Source organism: Rhipicephalus sanguineus, chromosome 6 (genome assembly GCF_013339695.2).
Source record: "Rhipicephalus sanguineus isolate Rsan-2018 chromosome 6, BIME_Rsan_1.4, whole genome shotgun sequence".
NCBI classification, from domain to species: Eukaryota; Metazoa; Arthropoda; class Arachnida; order Ixodida; family Ixodidae; genus Rhipicephalus; species Rhipicephalus sanguineus.
In genome coordinates, this window is record NC_051181.1 from 46,108,389 (window position 1) to 46,134,262 (window position 25,874).

Sequence of the window (25,874 nt, forward strand, 5' to 3'; positions counted from 1 at the left end):
TGCTTATCTTTTCTTGAAGCTGCTTGACTCACAGCTGCCACTGACATTCTGTAGTAGTCTCTAATACCTTTTTGCATTTAATTCCCTCAGCAACAGCTGTGCACCAATGTTACATCGATTCTTTCACATTGTTACTCTTGTGATGTTCCTCTGGTCTTTATCATGAACAGGTTGAGCCAAGCATGCCACACAGAGGTAGCAAGCTATGGTACATGCACAAACAGCATTAAAAAAACAGAACCTAATTACCCTCAATGCAGTGAATGTCCATGTATTGTATAACTTCTTTATTGAAGTACATCTTCCTTTGCCTACCTCGCTGGTGCTTGGTGTAGCTGTGTTTGTTTCTAGCCAAGTGATATAAGCTGATCCCAAAGATGGCACAATCCACCCACATTTTGAATCACGAGGGGTTGCGTATTTGGCATCTTTGCAGTCGCAGCGTCACGTGGTTGGTTTGGTGAAAGAGCATGGATGAGGCTCTCACCCATTAAACGCATCCACTGTGGGAGCATATGGCATTTGCACGCATTATATGATGGCAATGCATTCTCAAAATGCATGGGATGAAAATGCATGCAGTCTTGCCAGGCAAATGCATATTGACTGTACTGCAAAGCACAGTGCAGATTACCGACAGTTACATGCAGACTACTGTGAAGCCAATAAATCAAACAAAACTTCTGCAGTAAGAGACGAATGGGAACAATTTCTTGTCTATAGCACTTGAGACATAAAAGTGTGTGCATTGTTTGTTTCACTGCATAGCATTTCATTGAAATATATATCGTGAAAGCTTCACATGGGTTCCAACAAGTTCAGTGAACCTGCTGTCCTTTAGTTTTACGTGACAAGCACATTGTCTTCTTGTTACATGGAGTATGTGTGCTTGATATTGACGAATGGGGCATTTAGTGTTCATTGCTTTACACAAGTGGTGCAATAGTTTGGACATTTTCCGATAATCTCTGAGTGCCATTGGGAATCCATGCAGCAGCATTCCAAAGGGCCTGTGGTCGTGTTACGTTAGGAAGATTTTGAGAGCGAAGTTGCGTAGGGGAGCTCCAGAACAGTTTTTGTGCAGCAGCAGGAGTCCCGTGCAGTGATATGGTCATTATTGAGGATACACAGAGGTATTGTACAGAATGGAGACATTGCAGTAGAGATATAGATTTAGTGGTGAATATAAAAGTACTAAGGCAGATATAATAAAGGCTTACAAAGCATAGCAAAAAAATGTTCATATATTTAAAAACACTGTGCTGTATATACCATGTAGTGCTTGCGAAACCTGGGGTAGTTTCCAAGCAGTGGCGAAACAGAAGCTTAGGACTACTGAACCATTTTTAATGAGAACTCATTAAAAACAGCTTAACTGTCTTTGACATGCCAACTGCTTGGAGTGGTACGCCTTTGCGAAGGTACTTCTAACAAAATCTTACACTTGCCATGTAGCTTTCATAGACCCTAACATGATGTCTTTAACATGGATGAAATTTTATATTTTATGAATGCTAGCGCAAGGAACCGAGATACACGTTCAGCTTTGCTGAACCTATATGGAGCACACACTGCACCTACCGTATTTATTCGAATCTAAGCCAACGTTTTTTTCGAAAAAATGATGTGCGAAAGTGGGGGGGTCGGCTTAGATTTGAGTACGATTAAGTTTTTTTTGTTTTTTTGGCCTTGCGAATTTCGGGGGTCGGCTTAAAATCGGGGCCGGCCTAGATTCGAGTAAATACGGTATATAACAGGGAGCACCTAATCTGCGTTGAAACAGCTATTTTTTTTTCAAATGTGTTGGTCAACCCCATTCACTGCCATTTGCCAGTACTGGTTCTCTCATAGAATAATTCCCTTAGTTGAACCCTTACTGTTTCTCTACAGAAGCATGGAACATAGGTGGTGTATAAAGTAACGATCCGGTGATGGTTAGCCCTTTGGAAACAGTACTCAAAGGCGATGATTTTGCAGGCTGCACATGCCAGAAGTGGTTGCAGGGATGAAAATACTACGTCATGGCCGCGATGCTTTAGACACCACCTACAGGTGGCTTTAAGAAGAAAATTTTTTGTTCTCGTATGTATGTTGGTGTATTGTGCAGTAGTGTTGTTATAGCACAGAACACTGTGAGATGTATTCAAAAGCTACTCATTTGGATGCAACATCTTCCAGTGCTGTGATGAACTGTAATGTGCTAGAAACTACCTTTTCTTGCAACAACCCCCCCCCCCCCCCAAAAAAAAAAGAGGTAAGTATGTAAATGTTTTGACAGTGATACTGCCAACATGCTTACACCACCAAACAATAATGTTGTTGATCATTGTAACGAAGGTATTGATCACTTTAATTGTGCATGCCATCGCGAGATGTCCCCATTGGTGCATTGGAAGAAGTCCCTGCAAGTGCACTCTGTTTGGTTGCACGCACGCAGAACGCCTGGAGGAGTATCACGTGCTGTATGTGGCAGTTACTCGAGCCAGGCGATGCTTGCGTCTCTCACGGGCTCTCTACTTTCTCCTGGTTCGTGCACAGGTAGGCTCTATTATTTAAGGTATAAGTATTACAATTACCTTGCAACAGTGGTTAAAGGGACACTAAAGACAAATATTAAGTCGACGTTGATTGTTGCAATAGCGTTGCAGAAACGTCGTAGTGCTTGTTTCGTGCCACGGAAATGCTTATTTTGAAAGAAAATCACGTTTCAGTGGTCCGCATTGCGTTAGCGCGCTTCAAATCACCCACCTGAACGGACCTTCTGACGTACCAGTTGCGTTGCCCAACGTTGCCCGCCTTTACTGCCCGGCCGCCAAAGCTACGGTTTCTTGCGCAACAGCGGCCATCAGTCTTGCCAAGACGCAGCCACGGGCCACTTCGAAACTGTATAGTTCACTGTAACGGAGCTTAGCTTGGCCAGCAGCAGCAGAAGTAGAGTATCGACAGGGTGAAAATAGCGAGAGCCAAGCACATGCTGCAGAACACGATACCGAAACTACCACTGAGACGCGGAGCTCGGCGAAAACGAAACTTTTGAACCACTCGCGCCGTTTCCCATGGTAGCGCCAAGAGGTTATTTTTTCCATGAATCGAACAGAAACGAACAAGCAGCATTTTATTACGTCTTGTGATGCACAGAAGGTTCAATTTTTATTGTAACTAGTTTGATTAGCAGTGGTTAATTGTACTCGGGACTCTCTGACGTCATCGGCATCATTTCCAGAATGCCCCACTCGTGGCGCACATCGTGTCCTACATTTACCTTAATTTCTTGATTACTAGAGCACTGCTGTTGATACTATTGACGTTTTAGACGCTCTCACACATTGACCTTTCACTTTGACATAAATTGTTATTTGCCTTTAGTGTCCTTTTAAGGGAAAATATGCCTCTTTGTGACACATGTAATGTAAGATTCACTGAAGGAACAAGTGCTCATGCATGATTACAAGCCTGGCTCTGCACAGCACCTCTATTTAAATTAGCACTGCTACTTTTATTTTTATTCAAGGTTGTGCAAAAGGCCTTGTAGCTCCAGTACTTGTAAGACAGCCTTTTTATCTTTAGATTAAAGCATAGCACAGCCTTGTATAGTATAGTATAGTATAGCAAGGGGTTGGGAAAGGAAAGTGAGGGTAAGGAGGAGGGAAAGGAGAAGGGGTGAGGGTTATGAGGAAAAAAAGGAGGAGGGCAAGGGCACTATACTCGTCGACAACTTATCTTGGCATTGGAGCGAAGGCTACGGAGGCGGGGCATCCGCACATTTGTGTTACTACGCAAGTAGTTCGACATCTTGCAACCGATTTCAGTTCCAGTTTCGGTTTCGCTTGCTCGCATCGCTAGAGCGTTTAGCACCACGTCTACATGCAGAATGAGAACATCAGTGTGCAGGCCCGTAACTAGGGGGGGGTTGAGGGGGTTCTGACCCCCCCCGAAATTTTTTTGATGCTTTAACTTTTCGGGTGATACTAAAATATTCACGCGCCTTCACAGCGACCACCAGCTGCCAAAGTTACACTGCAACTTTCCTGGCATTGCTTCCCTCTTCTTCCTTTCTTCAAACCTACCCTTTTACCAGAACACCTCAGCGCTCCCTCCCCCGCACGCGCACCTGCCCTATTTGTACAGCTTTGCACTTCGCCCTCGCGTTCCTTCGAGTCTTTCACCCCGTAGCAGCTCCTTTATTGATTCCAGATGCTTTCCTTGTGCATTGCCGCTGGAGAAGTTATCCGTCTGTGCGGACCGCACGTGTAGGCTTTGGGTTCCTACGAAAAGCGCGTCTCCTTCTGTGAAGGTAAACAGTTCGACAGCAACGGCAACACCAACACGACGTGCGCAAATTTGCCAGGGAACGAAACCCCTAAGCGGAAAAACTCAGCGGCGCATTCCGAGGACGCAGGCTGCAGGGTAAGCTTTTCTCAAACTGTAGTCCTCGCCACCGAAACGAATCATCGAAGATGACATCTACTGAAAGACTGGCATATCCGAGCAACTTCGAACAACCTTAACCACACGCAAGGAAATCTACCTCTTCTGTACACAGAAGGTATATGCGCCTCCCTACAAAGCGCACAAAGCGAGGATACAGCCGGCACACAGTCCGGCACCAGCGGTCAACTTTCACAGAAGAGAAAGAACGCCGCCAAGCTGGGCTGCGCGCGGGAGTACAGAGGCTGACGTCACAGCCTACAAAGTGCATTTTTGGGGGGTCACGGCTATTTAATTAGCGCAGCCCAGAGAGAATTATGCAGGCGCCCAGGGAGCCGTCTGTGAAAAGGTGACTTTTTCACAGGAACGGAGCAACACCTCCTTTCTGGACTGTACCACGGGAGTGCAAATGTCTCGGCAGTGCATTCTTGGGGGTTCACGTATATTAAGGGGAGTATGCAGTGCCCATGGAGTCTTCTGTGAAAAGGTCTTTAAGTAGCGTTAATCCAGTTTGCTGCAGCGGGAGTAGAATAATGGGCCTGCATGCACACCAGCTGTAGCGGCGTTCAGAAAACACATGCGCCACGCGGGAGCCGGCGCGTTCATCACACTTCTACATTCTAGCCACTGTAAAGTGGATAAGAGAGGAAGAAAACATCGCCCGCCGTTCACGCCAGGCAGTCGAAGCAGTCGCAATCGTCTTTTTGGAGCCACTGGCCACTTCTGTGTGCGTGCACAGGATTGCGGCAGCAAAATGAAAAGACACTCTGCAACAACGAAGCAAAGGAGTCTTGCGTCTTACTTCAAGAAAGTTCGAACCGATGAAGCGGACGGAGTATCCCTTAAGTGGTTGTGGCTCCGTATCGGCTGGCCACCTAAACTTAGCCATTCGTCTAGTTGTGACGCGAAATTAACGTCTGTAACGTAGGCATCGCTACTTGAATCTCGAGTAAGCTCAACCTGCCCGAGATCGGCTTCAAGCACTAGCCTCCCGGAAACACCAGCGCTGCAACACCGCCGACATCGCAGTTGTGCCAGAACTCTCTCTGACTTCTCGCATCCGATCGTCGTGGACTCAACGCTGCCGGTCATCACAGGTATCCCTTCACCTGTTTATACCTTCAGACTTTCTCATCTGTAGTTTTATTGTTGGTTAGTTTTGTGTAGTTTGTAATACTTCTCTCTTGTAAGCTGATTTATTGATTTCATATGTATTTTGTTAGTTGGTATTAAGTGCTGTACTAGATTCCTCTGCAATATTCCTAGATTCCTCTGCAGTGCTGCAATATCACTAGAGTTTTGTTTTTCCCCACACACGTCTCTGATCTCTTCACTGTCTCTGCTTACGTACGGAACGACCTAACCTGCTGCCATTCCCGTCGCCGACTTCGCGCTGGCGACGCTAGAGTGGCAGCTTGTAACACATACAGACCGTTTTTGTACCGCGGTTACATTGTGTTACTTCATCAGGAGCCGTTGGTCGCGGTGTCCCCGGCTTTGGTGGTGCTATTGTCCAAACTTATTTCTTGCTTTAACCAGAATTTGAGGTTGACATACCAATTTCTTTATTTGGGTACAAATAATTGAAAAGTACCATCGAATTATTACAAGTAAGCGATGTACTTGTTTTATTCACGAAAATAAGCCAGTATAAATCTTAAAAAATGGCAGCCGTTCTACACGCAAACCCCCCCCCGAAAAAAATTCCTGGGTACGGCCCTGTCAGTGTGCGTAGATGCATCTACCTACTGTACTGTACCGTATATTGCCGCGTATAAGTCGACTCCGAATATAAGACGAACCCCCCAACTTTCGACCCCGAAATCCGGAAAAAAACTGCAAATGAATTATTTTGAAAAATTGGCCACATTGACAAAGAAAAAATTTATTGCCGGCAAATTACAAGTTTAAGCCTTCATGTGGCAGTCGTGATCGCGCACTTCACGAAAGCTTCGCGCACCATGCTGTCTGGCAGCCCATACCAAGCGTCGGACACCCACTGTGCCACAGTGCTCAAAGGAGCCCGCCTCACACGCCCCGTCGGCGTCTGGGGCTTGTCGTCCTGGTCCATCCAGTCTTTGTAGAGTGACGCCACCCGATCCTTAAATGGCTTATTCAGTGCCACGTCGAGCGGCTGGAGCACAGGAGTCAAGCCACCCGGGATGATTGCCAACTGGCAATCCGCATTAGCCACGGCTCTCTTCACACGTTCCGTGATGTGACCCCGGAACGAGTCAAGCACAAGCATGCTCTTGGGCCTGAGAAGACCGCCTGGGCGCCGGAGCCAGACGAGGCGGAACCATTCAAGCACCGTCTCCTCGGTGAAAAACCCCTTCTCGTTGACGCGAACGATGACTTTTGGGGGGAATTTCTCCTTGGGCATCGTCTTTCGCTTAAAGACGATAAAAGGTGGCAGTTTGTGGCCATCGGCGGTGCAACACAGCATCACCGTAAAACGGTTGTGCTCGTTGCCCGTCGTCATCAGGCGCACTTGCCGCTCACCTTTAGCCGACACGGTCCGTTTGCTCGGCATATCGAACCAGACAGGTGTCTGATCGGCGTTGCCGATCTGGCCGAGCGTGAAGGCATGTTGCGCCTTCCGTTCACTCACGAAGTTCAAAAAGGCTTCTTTTTTTTCTTCAAACTCCTCGGGTGGCTTCTGACAGACAGTCGTGCGCCGCCTTAGGCTCAGCCCGTTCCTACTCATAAAATTTGTCACCCACTTCTTAGAAATCTTAAATTCACTGCGGGCGATCTCCAGACCGCTCGCAACACTACGCGCCTTCACCTGAATGTCCTCGTAGGACACACTCAGGCCTTTGTCCCGCTGTTCGCTGACCCATTTTTCGACAGCCTCTTCGATGGCAGGGTACTTCCCTTCCTTCGGTCCCCGGAACGATTTACGCGATCCAGCGCACGCGAAAAGTTTATCTCTTTGTTGGCGCCAGCATCGCACACATTTTTCCGAGACGCCGAATTCACGTTCCGCTGACAGGTTGCTCGACGATTCGGCGTGAAGAATCACTTTTCGCTTGAATGCGGCATTATAGCTGCGCCGATGAGCAGGTGCCATTTCGGTGCGCGGATCTGTCGACGAGGGCGAAAACCACCGAAAGAGGAGCAGAGAGCTTGCTAAGCCTGAGCAGATCGAATCAACGCGCAGGGGGCGCAGGCCCACAATGCACTCCGACGCAGGTCACGAGCCGATCCAAAGCCCATGCCGAAGCCGAAGCTCTCCGTCCGGCCTCCGAGATTCGCACGTGCAAGATCGGATCTCTGGAGGCTGCATTCGCCGTGTTGATCCACTGTACCGTAACAGAGCATTTAGTACGTAGAAAATGGGTAAAATATATTTCTTCTAATTGGTTTTGCTATAATATGAATATAAAAAAGGCGTAAAGTAATAGTAATAACCTTGATAAACGCTGGTCGCCTTACGTTTGTTTTTTTTACCCCCCCCCCCCTTTTTCATGTAGGAATCCGCATATAAGCCTACCCCCCTAAACTTGGCGCTCTGATTTTTTAAAAAAAAGTCGACTTATATGCGGCAATATACGGTATATTGTCACAGGGTTGTTACGTTGACGAAGGCAGCAGTGGGCGTGTCGAAGATGAAATTCTTTATTTGGCCGAACTAGTGGGCGGGAAACGAGTCAGTCAGAGCGTCGTCCGTCAATAATTTTGACAGTGGTGAAGCGTGTCGGCTTTTATACATGTTCTAGCGAATGTTCCAGCGTTATCGCTGGTGGCCACGTAATCTGTAGACTATTCGCGTACTGCGCGCAATCTCAATGGAAAGATCTAAAACAATCGTGACGCTTCTGGAACATCGCATCGCGGTCTGCGCGGAGCATTCGAAACAGTCTTTGCGGGTGAAGCCCGAAGACAACAAAGTAAGACACACGGGAATATGATGAACGCCGCCAAGCGCGCACCGCAGCCTGAATATGGTGTTTGCTCGATTGTAACGCGATCACGATTGTAACGCGAGGGGCGACTTTAGTAGCAAAAATTTGGAGAAAAACCTCGCATTGTATTCGAATAAATACAGAATGCAAGTACCACGATGCCGCTGAATTGGGTTTACATTTAAGGAGAGCTCACGCTTAATTAAAAAGAGACTGGCGCAGAATATTTTATCAAGCTTCGCTGGTCACACACCTTCATAGAGCGTAGTTTCTCGGCCATGGGTATTTCGTTGCGCATGAAGTAGCTGTGCACTTTGCGCCGCAATGCTGCCAACGCAAACGTGTAATAGCGCAGCAGCCGCGTCTTGCCGGTGATGCGCTTCTCAGTTTGGCCCGAGAAATTCAATTTCTTGCGCTTCGGGGAGGGAAGCTGGGCCCGCAGAGCTTCAGCCTTGATACGCTTAACTGTTCGCTCACTCACTCCGGTGAGCTCGGCGACAGTCCGGCACACTGCATTTGCAGAGAGGTCACGCTGACGGCGCCACACTCCAGCGATGACAATGCAGATAACATGCGTGGTCTGGTTTGATAGCCACTTTCTGTCACATTTAGAGTACAGCTTCTTCGGAGAACGAAACGGCGAGTTTGCGGCCGCACACGGTTCAGGCCAAGGCTTCAGGCGGCATCGCAGACGCCATGTTTACCGAGACTATGGTGGCTAGAGGGGGAAGTGTGACGGGCGAGAGCGGAGGGCTGTACCAATTCCCAATGAAAGATGGCGGTCACACTAGGTGGCGCTACCTGCGCCGTAGGTGCTTGCGGCCATGCTTGCGGCAGCATTTGCCTGCTTTGCGTATGGCCGCTAGACGTTAGTTTCACTTGTTTCTAATAATCGCTTATACCCCGCGCCCGCGTTGTTAAAGGCGCTACGTGTTTGTTTCGCTAAGAAGCATGTGTTGCAAGTTCTTAGCGGTGTTAAGCAAGAGGGAAAAAAAAGAAAACCACGAATGCCTTTATACCAGACGGAACTGGCGTGCCTCCATGTTTTCATATTTAAATGTGTCTTAATATCGGTTTGCTTCGACATGTTTAATCTAGCTGCTACAGTGTGCAAAAACTGGGCTAGTTGGTTGATTTTCATGGTAAAAGCAGCGCAAAAAGACGACAACACGAGAAGAACGACACAGGACAGGCGCTGAACTGTTCAGCGCTGGTTCTGTGTCATTCTTATTATCATATTCCTTTTGCGCTGCTTTTACCATATTTATAGTCTGCTTCAATTGAACTAAACCACTTGCTCGGCTGCATAGCTCAGCTGACTTTAAAGTGTTCTTTCCTCTTGGTCAAGTGTAAACTGCGAGTATACTGGCTGCAGTGCAGCGCATTTTTTTTTTTTTCTCTCTCTTAGTCCGCACCCACCTCCCCCCCTCCATTTCCTCTGTATTGTAGGGGGTTCTCTTGAGCGCGAAATGTTCAAAGCATTTACATTTTCCGGCTACTTTTCCTTGAGAAAACTGAAGTGCTCTTGAGCGTGAAATGTCCAAAGCATTTACAATTTCCGGCTCCTTTTCCTTGAGAAAATTGAAGTGGAGATCGGAATGCTGCAACTGGAGGCTCTTTGATACTGAACATTTTATTTTATTATTTTAGCGATTTCTATCTATGCAAGGACCAATGATTTCTGTTAACTTACGGCTTTAGATGCATACTAAATACATGCAAGGACATGTTTATTTATCACACATTTGTCATCCCATAATTATGTCAGACATTTGTTATCACATACTCCCCTATCACGTTAAGAGGTCAAATTACTTGACCCTCCTCAACTTCAAGTTTTTGGCGCTCCCTTATTTTTGGACACTTCTGTCTGCTTTTCTTTTTTTTTTGGTAAAGTACTTTGGTGCGTCCGGAAACACCGTAGGCACAGCGTCTTCTGACAAACGCGGGGTATCTCGACAACCTCACCGTTTATAATGTGTTGGTATGTCCTTCCGATGAAACTCACGTCGAAGTGCCGCTCGCAAACAACGCTGTCCCTCGTCAGCTCTTTGCCAGTCCGCTTAATATTTCGAGCTCATTGCTCTCGCCTCGAGAGATCCTTCGGGGCTTTAAAGACCGAAAGCTTCTCCGAGCACGATCTATACCCGCCTTTACAGCCAGGGACGAAGCATGTACTTGCGCGATTTGACGGCATGGTTCGCATAACACGTGGGTACAGTGGCGGGTAAACAAACGACGACAGCGAAGGCAAGGCATCCGAACAAGGTGACGGCACAGCACAGAGAGAACGAACGAGTCCAGATGAGCCAAAGCAAGCGCGGCGAGCGCGAGCACCTACTACTACACCAGCGCCCCTTGCGGCGGCCAGAACTTTCATTGCGTTCCGCGCATTGCTCTCCCACGGTGGGGATACAGCGCCCGTCACACTTCCCCCTCTAGCCACCATACCGAGACTCTGAGAGAGCAGGCGTGAGGAAAATGTGGTGCAGGCGTGAGGAAAACGTGGTGCTGTCCAAAAAATAAAGGCAGAAACAAACTTGAAGTTTAGAATAACATTTTTTCACGAATGGCTTCCCATACTCGTTCTCTTTTTATAATGAATAAATGCTTTTTTATTCGAGCTAGGTAACTTTTCGAATTAGAAAACAAATATAGGTACCAATTTTTGGCGCGCGCGCATGCGGGCACTTTGGCTCTGTAGCTTCCACAGTGGTGCCAAGAAAAGTTGTCGCCGAGTATAGCTCCGCTGTTTCCTCAGTCTTCACACCACTAGTGTTTAGCTGCCACAATTTTTGCCTGAACAAGCGGTGACGTCTTTTTTTTACAGTCAAGCCATTTTAGTCCCCCCTGTGCTTAGTAGTAGTACTGGTGGTAGTAGCAGTAGTAGTACTACTAGTAGTAGTAGTAGTAGTAGTAGTAGTAGTAGTAGTAGTAGTAGTAGTAGTAGATGTCATGCAGGTCACGTGACCAGAGGGGCAGTGAGTAAAGAAATGAATAAAACTAAACGATGGTGATGATGGTGCTCGAAATGATGAAATGAAATGATGATGCTCGAAATGATAATGGTGACTTTTGGTAAAAAATACCAGGAAAGCAATTAGCACAATCATTGACTGCGCTAATTAGATATTTGCATTAACTGTATTAACTAAGGCAAAGCGCCTGCGCATTAAGATGGTCATGTAGATAATAAGGAGTGCGCACTTGGCAGAATTCCAGCTTTGCGGTAGCAAATAATCCAACACGAGGTGTTCGCTGGAACGCCATTGCCTGAGCCCGCAGGTCATGTGATCTTGCTTTGCCCAATCATGTGTAAGCGCACGTACTTCAATTGTAGCAGCAAATTTACGACACCATGGTATCTCGCTAGCCGATCACATTAATTCACTCGCTTACAGCTCTCCTGTCCGACGGTTTTCATGGCGTGGAACTAGCTGAATTTTTTTTTAATGTCCCGTGGCCTGCTTGTCCGCACTCACACTACGCATGCGCGGCCTCTTGTCCGCGCTCCTCCCTCTCTCCAACAGCTGCGCTTTACTCTCTCCACTTCTCTCCCAGCAGCTGCTTGCGCTTCTCCTGCGTTCTCGCTTCTGCTCTCGCGGCGCATTCGCTACTCTTCTCCTCTAGTCTCCTCTCCAAGCCGGGAGAGCACTGCGCGCGTTGTCCAGCGCTTGCTTCGGTCGACTCCTCTGAAATGCCGGCTCGACATGCCAAAATTCTCTCCTGCGCAGCGCCGCGATGAGCGCCAGCACATGCGCGTCCCCTCCCCCTCTCTCTCCTCTCCTACGCTGCTTCTCTCTCGCGTGCTTGTCGACCGCGTTCCCCACACGCCCTGTGAGAATTAACGGCCAGGCTAGTGGGAAGACACAACGCGCGTAGTGTTCCTCTTCGCGTTCCAAGACACGAGGTCGGTAGCATGCCCAACGAACGCCAATGGAACGCGATCGTGCAAGTGCTCCTGCTTCGCATCGCCTCATGGTCCCCTTTAGCGGGAGATGGCGTAATTTTTTTTTTTTATCATCATCGATCAAGATCGAAGATAAGTGAGAGCTCATTGCATTTTGAACAACCACCTCTGTGGCTACTCATTCTTGTTAGTTGACATGCTGTGATTACAAGAACACCAAATCATACATGGGCAATACATGATGCGCAACTACGCTGGTTTTAGAGTGTGCAATATTGTGTGCTAGGTGATCAAAAAAGTAGCGCCAACTGCTTCCCTTCGCCTCTGCCTCCTCTCCGGGCAGCTGCAGCAGTGCATCTACGATATCCAACAGGAAACTACTAATTTTTCCTGGTGTAATAAAAACATCTTTCTGTTGTTTTACCTGTTTTTGCTACCGCTGCCACAGTAGGTCGGCATAGCGAAGCATGCAGGACCACCGTGCAAACAAGCTCAAGTGCAGTCAACCACACACTATGAACTGATCAAGTAAACAACCCTCAGAAGCGGACAAACAAGACGGCGCTAGCACGACCTCCTTGAAAGTTAGTGCGTCACACTTGAAAAACTGGCGATTTCTTAGTGCCGCCAAGTTTGCAGTGGCACTGCCATCAGGAGCAAGCCCGTTTGTTTACTCATTGATTATGTACCATACATTTTCACACTGTCGGACACCACGAAAACACGGCACTTGCTTCTGTTAAGATTAAATTGTTGTATTTGTCATTATTTTTTCGCATTCTTTATTTTGCGGATCTTTCCCACTGCGCCGCTTAGAATTGCGGCGCCCTCGAGCACAGTTGTGGAAGAATTGCACAAGCCCCTCCTTCCAGCCACGAGCCATGTTTCACGAGCTTCTCGTCTCGGCTAACTTCATTTGGAATCTACAAAGTGCCAGAGAGAAGAGGTGCCTGAACACTAGCACGAATGGTGCTACTTTAGTTATTTTTCAGGGACTTTAGAGGCTAGGGTGTTATGGCGAATTCCATTGGCAGATTCGGAGCACTTCCGGTAGCAGTTTTTCTGCTCCATTTGGAGTAAGTCTGAAGTCTGTTCCATTGGCAGATTGAAAGTGCTCCCTGTATGTTTCATTGGCAGATCTGGAGCAGCTCCGACGCCAGATTCACTCTACGGAGCAGCTCTCTCTACTCCGTGAAAAGTGGCGTATTTGACTGGAAGTTGCAAGCTCCCCGCGCGTGCGCAGAGCGTGGCGTACCGCGTGCACGATGAAATGCGCTCTCCGACCGCGCCCATTCTCTCTACTCACACCTGTGAAGGCAAAAGCTGCACGAACCACGAGGAATACTGGGTGCTTGCGAAGCAGATGTGTGCTAGCGCCCCTTACCATTTGCTCTGGCGAGGGCGCTTGCGTTCCATTGGCAGATTTCTTTCGTTTGCTCTCCGCCGGAGTGGAGTGCTCCGGCATAGAGTTCGTCGGCTACTCCGAATCCGCCAATGGAATTCACCATTAGTGTCCAAGATTCTTCCTTGACCCAATTTGCATCAGCTGTGGGAAAAGACACTGCACCGCTTTGACGTCTGCCCTGTTGCGTGCAGGATTTGAAAAATGCGCTCGCACAAGCTGCGCATATCTCGCCCATTTGGCCACTGGCACCAACAGAAGTCTGAATTTGTTGCCTTTTGTCTTTCCTTGTAACAGCAATGGAACTTCGTTATATTGACACATATTCTTGTTTTTCTTTTTATTGTGAATGGCTAGGTGCACTGCATTCAGGCCACGCCTGAATACGCCTGAATGCAGTGGAACCTTCCTGAGTGTTTGTGAATTGTCTGATCAGATTGTATGGATGATTGGTGTGACGGCCTTAATTCAAGAAATAATGGGAGCACCAGCAATAACACCGGAATATCATCCCTGCGAGTGTTACTGGCTTATCTGAGTGTTCCTTTTCCCGGGCACAGGTTCACCCAATAAATACTCAACCTTTAACAGTCCAGCTACTTGTTTTTCCACTGTCACAACCACGTGACAGTAGTGAAATCAGAGATCTGTCGCTTTGTTACTGATAATGCATGATGTTCTATGAACACACAGTAATAAAAAATTTGTATGCTTTGTTAGATCAAGTACTAATTAGCTGTATAAAAATTCGTTGCATCGATATTTAACTGCATTATATTAAGTTTACAAAGGTAGCCTTACTAGCAAGTTAATATGTTTGTATAGCTTTGTAATCGAGAAAGAAATGCATTCCAGCTGTGGTGACGGCAGAGCAAGGAGAGAAAAATGTCTTTTGTTCAAATGGTCCTGGCGTCATATTGCCGCAAGTCTTATATTTCATGAGTTGAAGCTTCACCCACAAAGACTGTGGGCAACGCGCTGCGCAGGCCTCACCGTGATGTGTAGGAAGCTTCGCGATTGTTTTGGAACAATCCGTTAAGATTGCGCGCCGCACGAGAATGTTCCAGCTTTGTCCCAGCGGGACAAATCGACGAAGCCGTGATCCGACGCCACGACCTAACCGCAACGCAAGACGACGAACTAGCGACCTCGATGTCCTTATCGACGGCCACAGCATCACAGCTCTCGTCGACACCGGAGCCGACTATTCCGTCGTCAGTGGGCCATTCGCCACCAAGCTGAAGAAAGTAAAGACCGCTTGGAGTGGACCCGAAATCCGGACAGCTGGAGGCCACCTGATAACACCGATTGGTGTCTGCACGGCGAGAGTCACCATCAATAACCACACTTATCCTGCGAGCTTTGTAATCCTACAAAACTGCTCCAGGGATGTGATACTCGGAATGGACTTCCTAAGTGACCACGGCGCCGTTATCGACCTGAGGTCTGAGTCGATAACACTAACCTCAGACAAAGCGCTCCCGCCCCACCCGACGCCAGGGAACCATGCACTGAATGTGATAGAAGAGCAGGTGACCGTTCCGCCGCGCTCCAGCGTCATTATTTCCGTCGGCACTGAAAAACCTGCAAACCTTGAAGGCGTAATCGATGGCGATCAGCAACTACTCCTGAATCGTCAAATTTGCGTCGCAAGAGGTATCGCCGAGGTGCATGACGGTAAAGCAAAGGTACTGCTGACAAACTTCAGCCACGAATATAGGCACCTCAACATGGGTACGACGGTTGCCTACATCGACGAATGTGTAGCCGCCAGCGATGCTTTCGCCCTCTTCGATGCTGCCGAACCTGCTTCGACGAATAGAGGTCCCGAACCGGATTTTGACGTCAACCCGAGCCTTCCGAAGGTCAAGCAAGACCAGCTCAAAACCCTGCTCCGGCAATACAAGCACTGTTTCTCGTCGTCCTCGCGGGTCCGACAAACGCCCCTTGCTAAGCACCGCATTATAACAGAAGAAAATTCTCGACCACTCCGACAGAGCCCCTACAGAGTTTCGACGCGAGAACGTGAGGCCATAAAGAAACAAGTCGACGAAATGCTACGCGACGATATCATCCAGCCTTCAAAGAGTCCGTGGGCGTCACCCGTGGTATTAGTGAAGAAGAAGGACGGGACACTGCGCTTCTGCGTTGATTATCGGCGCCTGAATAAAATCACGAAGAAGGACGTGTACCCCCTCCCACGGATAGACGACACCCTGGATCGACTTCACAACGCAACGTACTTTTCGTCGATGGACCTCAAGACCGGCTATTGGCAGATCGAAGTAGATGAAAGAGACCGAGAAAAGACCGCTTTTATAACACCCGACGGCCTCTTTGAGTTCAAGGTCATGCCTTTCGGTCTTTGCGCGGCACCTGCGACGTTCCAGCGCGTCATGGACACCGTACTGGCTGGATTGAAGTGGCAGACGTGCCTTGTGTATTTGGACGACGTCGTCGTGTTTTCCTCGACCTTCGACGAGCATCTCCGGCGGCTTGAGGCAGTACTTCAAGCAATCAAGACCTCTGGACTGACCCTGAAGCCAGAAAAGTGCCGATTCGCATACGACGAGCTCCTGTTTCTCGGTCATGTGATCAGCAAGTCTGGAGTGCGCCCAGACCCGCGGAAAACAGCGGCCATCGCCGACTTCGCGCCTCCCACCGACAAGAAGGCCGTCCGCCGATTTCTCGGCTTATGCGCCTATTACAGACGCTTCGTCAAAAACTTTTCACGCATCGCCGAACCACTCACGCTTCTCACGAAGAATAACGTGGAATTCAGGTGGGAACCGGAGCAAGTGCAAGCATTTGAGGAACTTAAACGACGCCTGCAGACGCCACCCATACTTGCGCATTTCGACGATTGCGCCGATACTGAAATACACACCGACGCAAGCAGCGTAGGACTCGGTGCCGTCCTTGTGCAAAAGACGGACGGGCTTGAAAGGGTTATCAGTTATGCTAGCCGGTCATTATCCAAGGCAGAAGCCAACTATTCCACAATAGAAAGGGAATGCCTCGCCATCATCTGGGCTACGTCAAAGTTTCGCCCCTACCTCTATGGCAGGCCCTTCAAAGTTGTCAGTGACCATCACGCCTTATGTTGGCTAGCTAACTTGAAGGACCCTTCAGGTCGTCTCGCACGATGGAGTCTGAGGCTTCAAGAATTTGACATTACCGTCGTGTACAAGTCCGGACGAAAACACTCTGACGCCGACTGCCTCTCTCGTGCCCCCGTCGACGCGCCGCCGCAAGACGACGACGATGACTGCTTCCTCGGAACTATAAGTGCCGACGACTTCGCCGAAAGGCAACGAGCCGACGCGGAACTGGGGGGCCTTATGGAGTACCTCCAGTGCAAGACCGCCGTTGTTCCGAAGGTATTCAAGCGAGGACTGTCGTCGTTTTTCTTACGGGACGGCGTTCTCCTGAAAAAGAACTTCTCGCCACTTCGAACGGACTATCTTCTTGTCGTGCCCTCATCATTGCGACCAGAAGTCCTCCAGGCCCTACACGACGACCCGACGGCTGGACACCTCGGTGTTTCCCGCACGCTCGCCAGAATACAGGAAAAGTACTACTGGCCACGCCTTGCTGCCGACGTCGCCCACTACGTCAAGACTTGCCGAGATTGCCAGCGACGGAAGACACCGCCGACTAGGCCAGCGGGACTTCTGCAACCAATCGAACCACCTCACCGGCCGTTCCAGCAAATCGGGATGGACCTACTGGGGCCGTTCCCGACGTCGACTTCCGGCAACAAGTGGATCGTCGTAGCAACTGACTACCTCACCCGCTACGCCGAGACAAAGGCATTGCCCAAAGGCAGTGCCGCCGAGGTAGCCAAGTTCTTCGTGGAGAACATCGTCTTGCGTCATGGCGCCCCAGAGGTCCTCATCACAGACAGAGGTACCGCCTTTACTGCGGACCTAACTCAGGCGATCTTAAAATACAGCGAGACGAGCCACCGCCGCACCACCGCCTACCACCCGCAGACCAATGGCCTCACCGAGCGTCTAAATAAGACCATCGCCGACATGCTCGCCATGTACGTCGACGTTGAGCACAAGACGTGGGACGCCGTCCTTCCGTACGTGACCTTCGCTTACAACACGGCCGTCCAAGAAACGACGCAGATGACGCCGTACAAGTTGGTCTACGGAAGGAGCCCGGCGACGACGCTCGACGCCATGCTACCCAACGTCACCGACGAAGAAAATGTCGACGCCGCCGCTTACTTACAACGTGCCGAAGAAGCTCGACAGCTGGCCCGCCTGCGCATCAAGACCCAGCAGCACACCGACAGCCGTCGCTACAATCTTCGACGACGCTTCGTCGAGTACCAGCCCGGCGACCGTGTCTGGGTCTGGACGCCAATACGACGACGCGGACTAAGCGAGAAGCTTCTTCGACGATACTTCGGACCGTACAGGGTACTTCGACGTCTCGGCGCACTCGACTACGAGGTTGTCCCCGACGGCATCATGAACTCTCAGAGGCGCCGAGCTCGACCCGAGGTCGTGCATGTGGTGCGCCTTAAACCGTACTATGCTCGTTAACGCACCTGAGGACTCTAATGTTTGCTTTCTTTATTAGTTTTCTTTAGTATTGCATGTATTCATGTTCTGTTTTTAAGCATCGGGACGATGCTTTTTCAGAGGGGGGCATTGCCGCAAGTCTTATATTTCATGAGTTGAAGCTTCACCCACAAAGACTGTGGGCAACGCGCTGCGCAGGCATCACCGTGATGTGTAGGAAGCTTCGCGATTGTTTTGGAACAATCCGTTAAGATTGCGCGCCGCACGAGAATGTTCCAGCTTTGTCGAGAGATAACGCCGCCAACAGCGATATCGCTGGAAAGTTCGATAGCACCTGTATAAAAGCCGACGCACTTCGCCGCTTGTCAGTTGATCGACGGACGACGCCCTGTTCGCCGCTATCATTGTACAGCGTATATTGCTGTAGTTCTAGTTCTCATTTTCCCGGCCACAAGTTCGGCCAAATAAACAGTTTCATTCTGCAAACGCCGACTGCTTTCTTCGTCGACGTCACGACCACGTGACAATATCGTGCCACTATTGTATAAAATATGTAGTAATAAAACATTTCCATATTTAATGCAACAGGGGGAGATGGTTTTGCAAATATAAGTAGTATCTATGAATACACACTGCACCATTTGATAATCAGCATTTTATTGCAAGTGACTGCATTTAGCCAGAAAAGTGTGGATTTCTGAGCAATAAGCATGCTCTTGATTGTTGTGAGCACAGAGGATAGGTGGAAACTTATCACAGTTTTGCTTGAACTTCTTGTTTAATTGTGTGCAGTCAACAACTTGAAGTACATCTTCACGTGCCTTTACTTCTTTATTTTGATGTGATCAAGACCACAAAAAACCGTTAGCACAGCCCTTGCAGGCCACACAACAACTTTTGGGAAGCTTTGCGATTGTTTGAGATCATTCTGTTAAGATTACGCACAGGACGTGACTAGTCAAGTTATTCGAGAGCTTACACGAGCACCAGTGATAACGCTGGAAGGTTCAATCACTGATGCATAAAAGACGACGTGTTCCGCCCATGATCAGATTACCGACGGCCGACGACCGTGGTTGCCGCTATCAGTGTACAGAGTGTATTGCTTGTACCTTCACTTTTCATTTCCGTGGCGCAAGTTTTCCCAATAAAGAGTTTCATGTTTAACAGCTCGATTGCTTCCTTCTTCATTGTCATGACCACGCAGCAATATTGTGAGCTACTAGAAAAATTTTTAGACTTTTATTTGATAGCTATTTTATTCAAGGACCACAATCAAGCACTACTATTCGTTCTAAGAACCATGTACCAAACTGAATAGTAGCACAGTGTTCAATTTATTATTTAGCAGTTTTGAATATTCGTACTCCCATACCAAAACAACAGGCAGCAGTGACAGGTAGCATACTAACAAGCAGCACAGTGCACAGACTGCCTACCACTTATATTACATGGTATAGTGCACACATATGTATGATCACAATGGCCAAGTAGTAGGCTGTCATTCTGCTTGCTAGCAACAATAAAGAGATTTGCTACGCTGAGACTAGTACCTTCACATTGATCAGGATATTCATTGGCGACGGTGAAACCAGAACTTTGGCTTGGCATATATCTTGCATTTCTTTTGTGACTGGCCCCTGATGTGGCCTCAGTCTCTTAATTTGACATTGGGAGCTTGTCCATGAGACTGTCAGCATTAATAAAGCCTGCTCAACACTGCTCTCTTACTGGCATATTGGCATGACAGACTGTGAAGCAATACATTTTGATGGCTGGTGTTTCTTGCCACTTGTAGTTGCACATGAAAAAACACCGGCAAGCGGGTTTGAGAAGTCTATTTCATCTATTTTTGTATCCACCGTTTCAATGTTGCTTTGAAAATTGGAGGTCCTGAATGACTTTCCCAGACTTCTTACTTTTTCCCTAGGGACCAGCTAAGCAATGTCATAGCAGCAACCTTGTTTTTACTGCAGGAATGCTTTGAGCACCTTAGCCCAACGACACAGGCTGAGCCTCTGACCTGCTTGGTTTGCCAGGAGACATATGTGCCTAGCGGTCAGCTTGTTTGGACTCGTGATGCCCTCGTTGTGGTAAGCATGAACCTCGTACACTTTTGCATGTTTTGAAAGTGTTCGTTTAGTTTTTTTAGGAAGCTGGTTGCATTTTTAAAGTGTTGGAAGTAATGCTGTAGTTAACGTACTTACTTGATTTTCACCCTCACCTTTATTGAAAAGAAAAGTATACTATAAATGGCATGCACCTCAAAACCGCATAGGACCAAGCCTCATTCTCTATTAAGCCTGAACAAGGGCATCTGCTGCATGCGAGGACAACTGGGTCTTTTGCCAGTGTCTATACTCGGTTTCATACATCAGGTGCAATGCTGTGAAAGCTAAGCAAGAAGTTCGATGAGGAAAATGTGTAACTCCGCGTGTCTCGTGATTGGTTTTGGTCGTAAACACTCACACGAGCCTCCTCGTGACGCGTCGCGACCGGCTGCAAATGAAATACCAAAAAACAAAAACAAGACGTGAAGCGATTAAGTCGCACCATAACAGCCGTACAACAGGGGCTGTTTATTTCGAAGGCACGAGACATCTTTATTTAATACTGAGCTTAAGAAGGAAAAGAAAAATCATTTCGGTGTGGTAAAAACATTGCACAATTTCTTAATGTGAACACATCTATTGCAAGAAGTCTCACTCGCCTCTACAGCGTTGCACATGATGTATGAAACGGAGTATAGTATTGCCGTAATACTCAACGTGCTTGGAATTTAAAACAGTGAAAAATATGGGGTTCCAGTGGAAGAAAGACACAGACAACAGCATAGACTCCCAACAAGAGTTCATTGATCCCAACCATGCAGTACACTCAAACCTCATTATAACAGTCACATATGCCACGAAAATAACTTCGTTATATCCGAAAATTCGTTATAAACGTTTATCCATAACTGTATTTCTGACAAGACTATTCCTCATTTACATTCGTTATATCGAGGTTTGAGTGTATATAAGTTGCACGATATATCACAAAAGGAGCAAGTTTGTTGTACCAACTCGTCAAACTACCTTTCTTGCAGTGCAGACTACTTAATGTATTCTAACGTGCTCTTTCATTTCAGAAAAGTAGAAACCTTTACCGTAATTGATGATCACCTTCAATCGTATTCATAGTGCTCACACACGAAGAAAATAAGGGACATACCGATAGTGAAAGGGCACTGACTTCCAATTCATGTTCGTTATATCGTGTGTTATATCGTGTTCGTTATATCGAGGTTTGAGTGTATATAAGTTGCACGATATATCACAAAGGAGCAAGTTGTTGTACCAACTCGTCAAACTACCTTTTTTGCAGTGCAGACTGACTCTTTTTTCTGGCTCAGTTCTGTTTTCTTTAGTGCTGCTGGCATTTCCTTACGAAGACTACTTAATGTATTCTAACGTGCTCTTTCATTTCAGAAAAGTAGAAACCTTTACCGTAATTGATGATCACCTTCAATCGTATTCATAGTGCTCACACACGAAGAAATAAGGGACATACCGATAGTGAAAAGGCACTGACTTCCAATTCATGTTCGTTATATCGTGTGTTATATTGTGTTCGTTATATCGAGGTTTGAGTGTATATAAGTTGCACGATATATCACAAAAGGAGCAAGTTTGTTGTACCAACTCGTCAAACTACCTTTTTTGCAGTGCAGACTACTTAATGTATTCTAACATGCTCTTTCATTTCAGAAAAGTAGAAACCTTTACCGTAATTGATGATCACCTTCAATCGTATTCATAGTGCTCACACACGAAGAAAATAAGGGACATACCGATAGTGAGAGGGCACTGACTTCCAATTCATGTTCGTTATATCGTGTGTTATATTGTGTTCGTTATATCGAGGTTTGAGTGTATATAAGTTGCACGATATATCACAAAAGGAGCAAGTTTGTTGTACCAACTCGTCAAACTACCTTTCTTGCAGTGCAGACTACTTAATGTATTCTAACATGCTCTTTCATTTCAGAAAAGTAGAAACCTTTACCGTAATTGATGATCACCTTCAATCGTATTCATAGTGCTCACACACGAAGAAAATAAGGGACATACCGATAGTGAAAGGGCAGTGACTTCCAATTCATGTTCGTTATATTGTGTGTTATATTGTGTTCGTTATATCGAGGTTTGAGTGTATATAAGTTGCACAATATATCACAAAAGGAGCAAGTTTGTTGTACCAACTCGTCAAACTACCTTTCTTGCAGTGCAGACTACTTAATGTATTCTAACGTGCTCTTTCATTTCAGAAAAGTAGAAACCTTTACCGTAATTGATGATCACCTTCAATCGTATTCATAGTGCTCACACACGAAGAAAATAAGGGACATACCGACAGTGAAAGGGCACTGACTTCCAATTCATGTTCGTTATATCGTGTGTTATATCGTGTTCGTTATATCGAGGTTTGAGTGTATATAAGTTGCACGATATATCACAAAAGGAGCAAGTTTGTTGTACCAACTCGTCAAACTACCTTTCTTGCAGTGCAGACTACTTAATGTATTCTAACGTGCTCTTTCATTTCAGAAAAGTAGAAACCTTTACCGTAATTGATGATCACCTTCAATCGTATTCATAGTGCTCACACACGAAGAAAATAAGGGACATACCGATAGTGAAAAGCACTGACTTCCAATTCATGTTCGTTATATCGTGTGTTATATCGTGTTCGTTATATCGAGGTTTGAGTGTATATAAGTTGCACGATATATCACAAAAGGAGCAAGTTTGTTGTACCAACTCGTCAAACTACCTTTTTTGCAGTGCAGACTGACTCTTTTTTCCTGGCTCACAGTGATTCCACTCCTGCGCCAACTGCGCCAAAGTGCGCCAAATTGTATTTACTGCGCCATCCTGATAATATCGAGGAAATTTGCGCCAAACTGCGCCAAAGTCTCGGGTTTGGGGGCGTCTACCACCGGCAATCGCACCGCCGGCGCGTCAGAACATGTGCAGCTCGATCTTGGGGCTGCCAATAAAGTCGCAATCATGGACCAAGAATTATTCCGCTGAATAAATAGCGCTCGCGCGTGCGTTCCGAGTAAGCCACGATGCCATGCACGGTGCCGACGCAGCTTCTGTTCTGCAAGTCGGCTCGACAGCAAAACGCGCTCTCCGCAGAGGCTCGTGACGTCTAGGCCTATCGGTAGCGAGAAAGTGCGACGGCGATTCATCGGCGGACGTCGTCTCTTCCAGAAACGCTGCTGATAGCTCGTTTCAAGCGTCGCACGGCACGTAAGGAAAGCAATGTTCAGTAATAACTACATGAGTGCCGCTAAAATGTCTGTCACTTCTGTTTCCGGACATCGCGGAATGAAATCTGGGATCGCTGGCAGTAGATATATGGGACAATATCGAATTTTCCTTCCTTCGCGTTTATGGAAGAGCACGCGAACGGTGGAAACGCGTTGACACTTTTCCTCAGATATACTTTATCCATAGATCTTCATCCAGAACAGCTTTTTCTTAATTCCTTCCGCCAGCACGTCCGAGTTTGTAATCACTCTGCGGTAAATACCCCCCTAAAAGGCCCTGCCCTTTCGAGCTCACGTGCTAGGGTTCCAATTCGAATTTTTGCTTGCTTTTTTAAAAATGTCATATCATTAGTACAGTCATATCCCCTGGTCGGAGCAGCCGCAAATGCGCAGCTGTCAGTAGCGGGCCCGTCGCTGACGGCCCACAGTGAAGCGGCTACGCCATGTTACACGTCCGCCCCTCGCTTTCGGGGGTCAATAGCTAACGGTTAAAAAAACTCAGTTTCGCTTAAAAGCGAAGCAATGAATGCGATACCAAAAAATTGTATTGTGAAACGAAGTAAGACTAGCAGCTAACTCTTTTGGATCCGATCTCGCGTAACTCAACAAAACGCTGGTTTAAGGGAATATGGCCCCTCCAGGAACCGAAGCGTTTTCTTGCTCTGAGTTCTCTAAACGCGAAGTAAGCGTTGAGAGCACAGCAAGTTTACGAGCCGTCTCCTGATGCCTCGAGATAGCGCGCGCGCAAGCGACTGCGCCCTTCGAAAGATGCGGTCCCCCCCACCCCTTCCGCTCCCCTGGCGTCCCGTTATGCTCCTTACGAAAGACGGGCGGGGCGTTTCCTCTCTGTTTGATGAGCAATCGACGGCAGGCCCGCACGCGGGAAGATGTTATCTCATGCGCTGTCCGTGCGGCGGAGACAGACGGCCGGCTAGACAGACGGCTGAGACAGACAGACAGACAGACAGTTGAGACAGACGGCCGCGTTCGTCGCCAGCGCTCGCGAGCTTTTACCCGCGGCTAGAATGCGCGTGGTGATGTTATTAATTTGGACTTTATACGGAAAATTACGGCAACGGCGACGGCAAAAATCCGCCGAGAGTGCCCATGTAATTGCTATCGCAAGGGTCAATGTACGGGGCAGATTCTGCGCCCCCCCTCTTAGGTGATTAGGGGGGGCGCCCCCCCTTGCCCCTCCCCCCCTGTGGGCACGCCTATGCTCCTGAGATAATTTTTTCCATGAGATTTGCAATGAATCGAAATATTTCTAGCCTTCATAAGAGCCCCATATTAATACTCAGGTGCTTGAATGTTAATGCAATATGCTTCTGTATTGCACTCCAGGATGTAAAATTCGCTGCTCCAAAGTGCTCCCAGATGCAAATTTATCTGCTCCAAAGTGCTCCAAGATGAAAATTTTGCTGCTCCAAAGTGCTCCAAAACGCAAATTTTGCTGCTCCAGAAATTGCTCCAAATCAGAAGTCCTCGGTAGCATCACTGGGCTCAGTTTCTTCTGTGTTCTTTAGTGCTGCTGGCATTTCCTTACGAAGACTACTTAATGTATTCTAACGTGCTCTTTCATTTCAGAAAAGTAGAAACCTTTACCGTAATTGATGATCACCTTCAATCGTATTCATAGTGCTCACAGACGAAGAAAATAAGGGACATACCGATAGTGAAAGGGCAGTGACTTCCAATTCATGTTCGTTATATCGTGTGTTATATTGTGTTCGTTATATCGAGGTTTGAGTGTATATAAGTTGCACGATATATCACAAAAGGAGCAAGTTTGTTGTACCAACTCGTCAAACTACCTTTCTTGCAGTGCAGACTACTTAATGTATTCTAACGTGCTCTTTCATTTCAGAAAAGTAGAAACCTTTACCGTAATTGATGATCACCTTCAATCGTAATTCATAGTGCTCACACACGAAGAAAATAAGGGACATACCGATAGTGAAAGGGCAGTGACTTCCAATTCATGTTCGTTATATCGTGTGTTATATTGTGTTCGTTATATCGAGGTTTGAGTGTATATAAGTTGCACGATATATCACAAAAGGAGCAAGTTTGTTGTACCAACTCGTCAAACTACCTTCTTGCAGTGCAGACTACTTAATGTATTCTAACATGCTCTTTCATTTCAGAAAAGTAGAAACATTTACCGTAATTGATGATCACCTTCAATCGTATTCATAGTGCTCACACACGAAGAAAATAAGGGACATACCGATAGTGAAAGGGCACTGACTTCCAATTCATGTTCGTTATATCGTGTGTTATATTGTGTTCGTTATATCGAGGTTTGAGTGTATATAAGTTGCACAATATATCACAAAAGGAGCAAGTTTGTTGTACCAACTCGTCAAAC

At 47.3% G+C, this 25,874-nt stretch overlaps 1 protein-coding gene across 1 annotated transcript in view; it reads left to right on the forward strand.

The window, feature by feature from the left end:
• LOC119395748 (F-box DNA helicase 1) overlaps positions 1-25,874 on the forward strand; it is a 98,620-nt gene that overhangs the window by 60,337 nt on the left and 12,409 nt on the right. The window contains exons 18-19 of the mRNA XM_037662752.2: positions 2,438-2,538; positions 20,163-20,279. Of these exons, the coding sequence (XP_037518680.1) occupies positions 2,438-2,538; positions 20,163-20,279 (218 nt within the window). The remainder of the gene's footprint in view (positions 1-2,437; positions 2,539-20,162; positions 20,280-25,874) is intronic.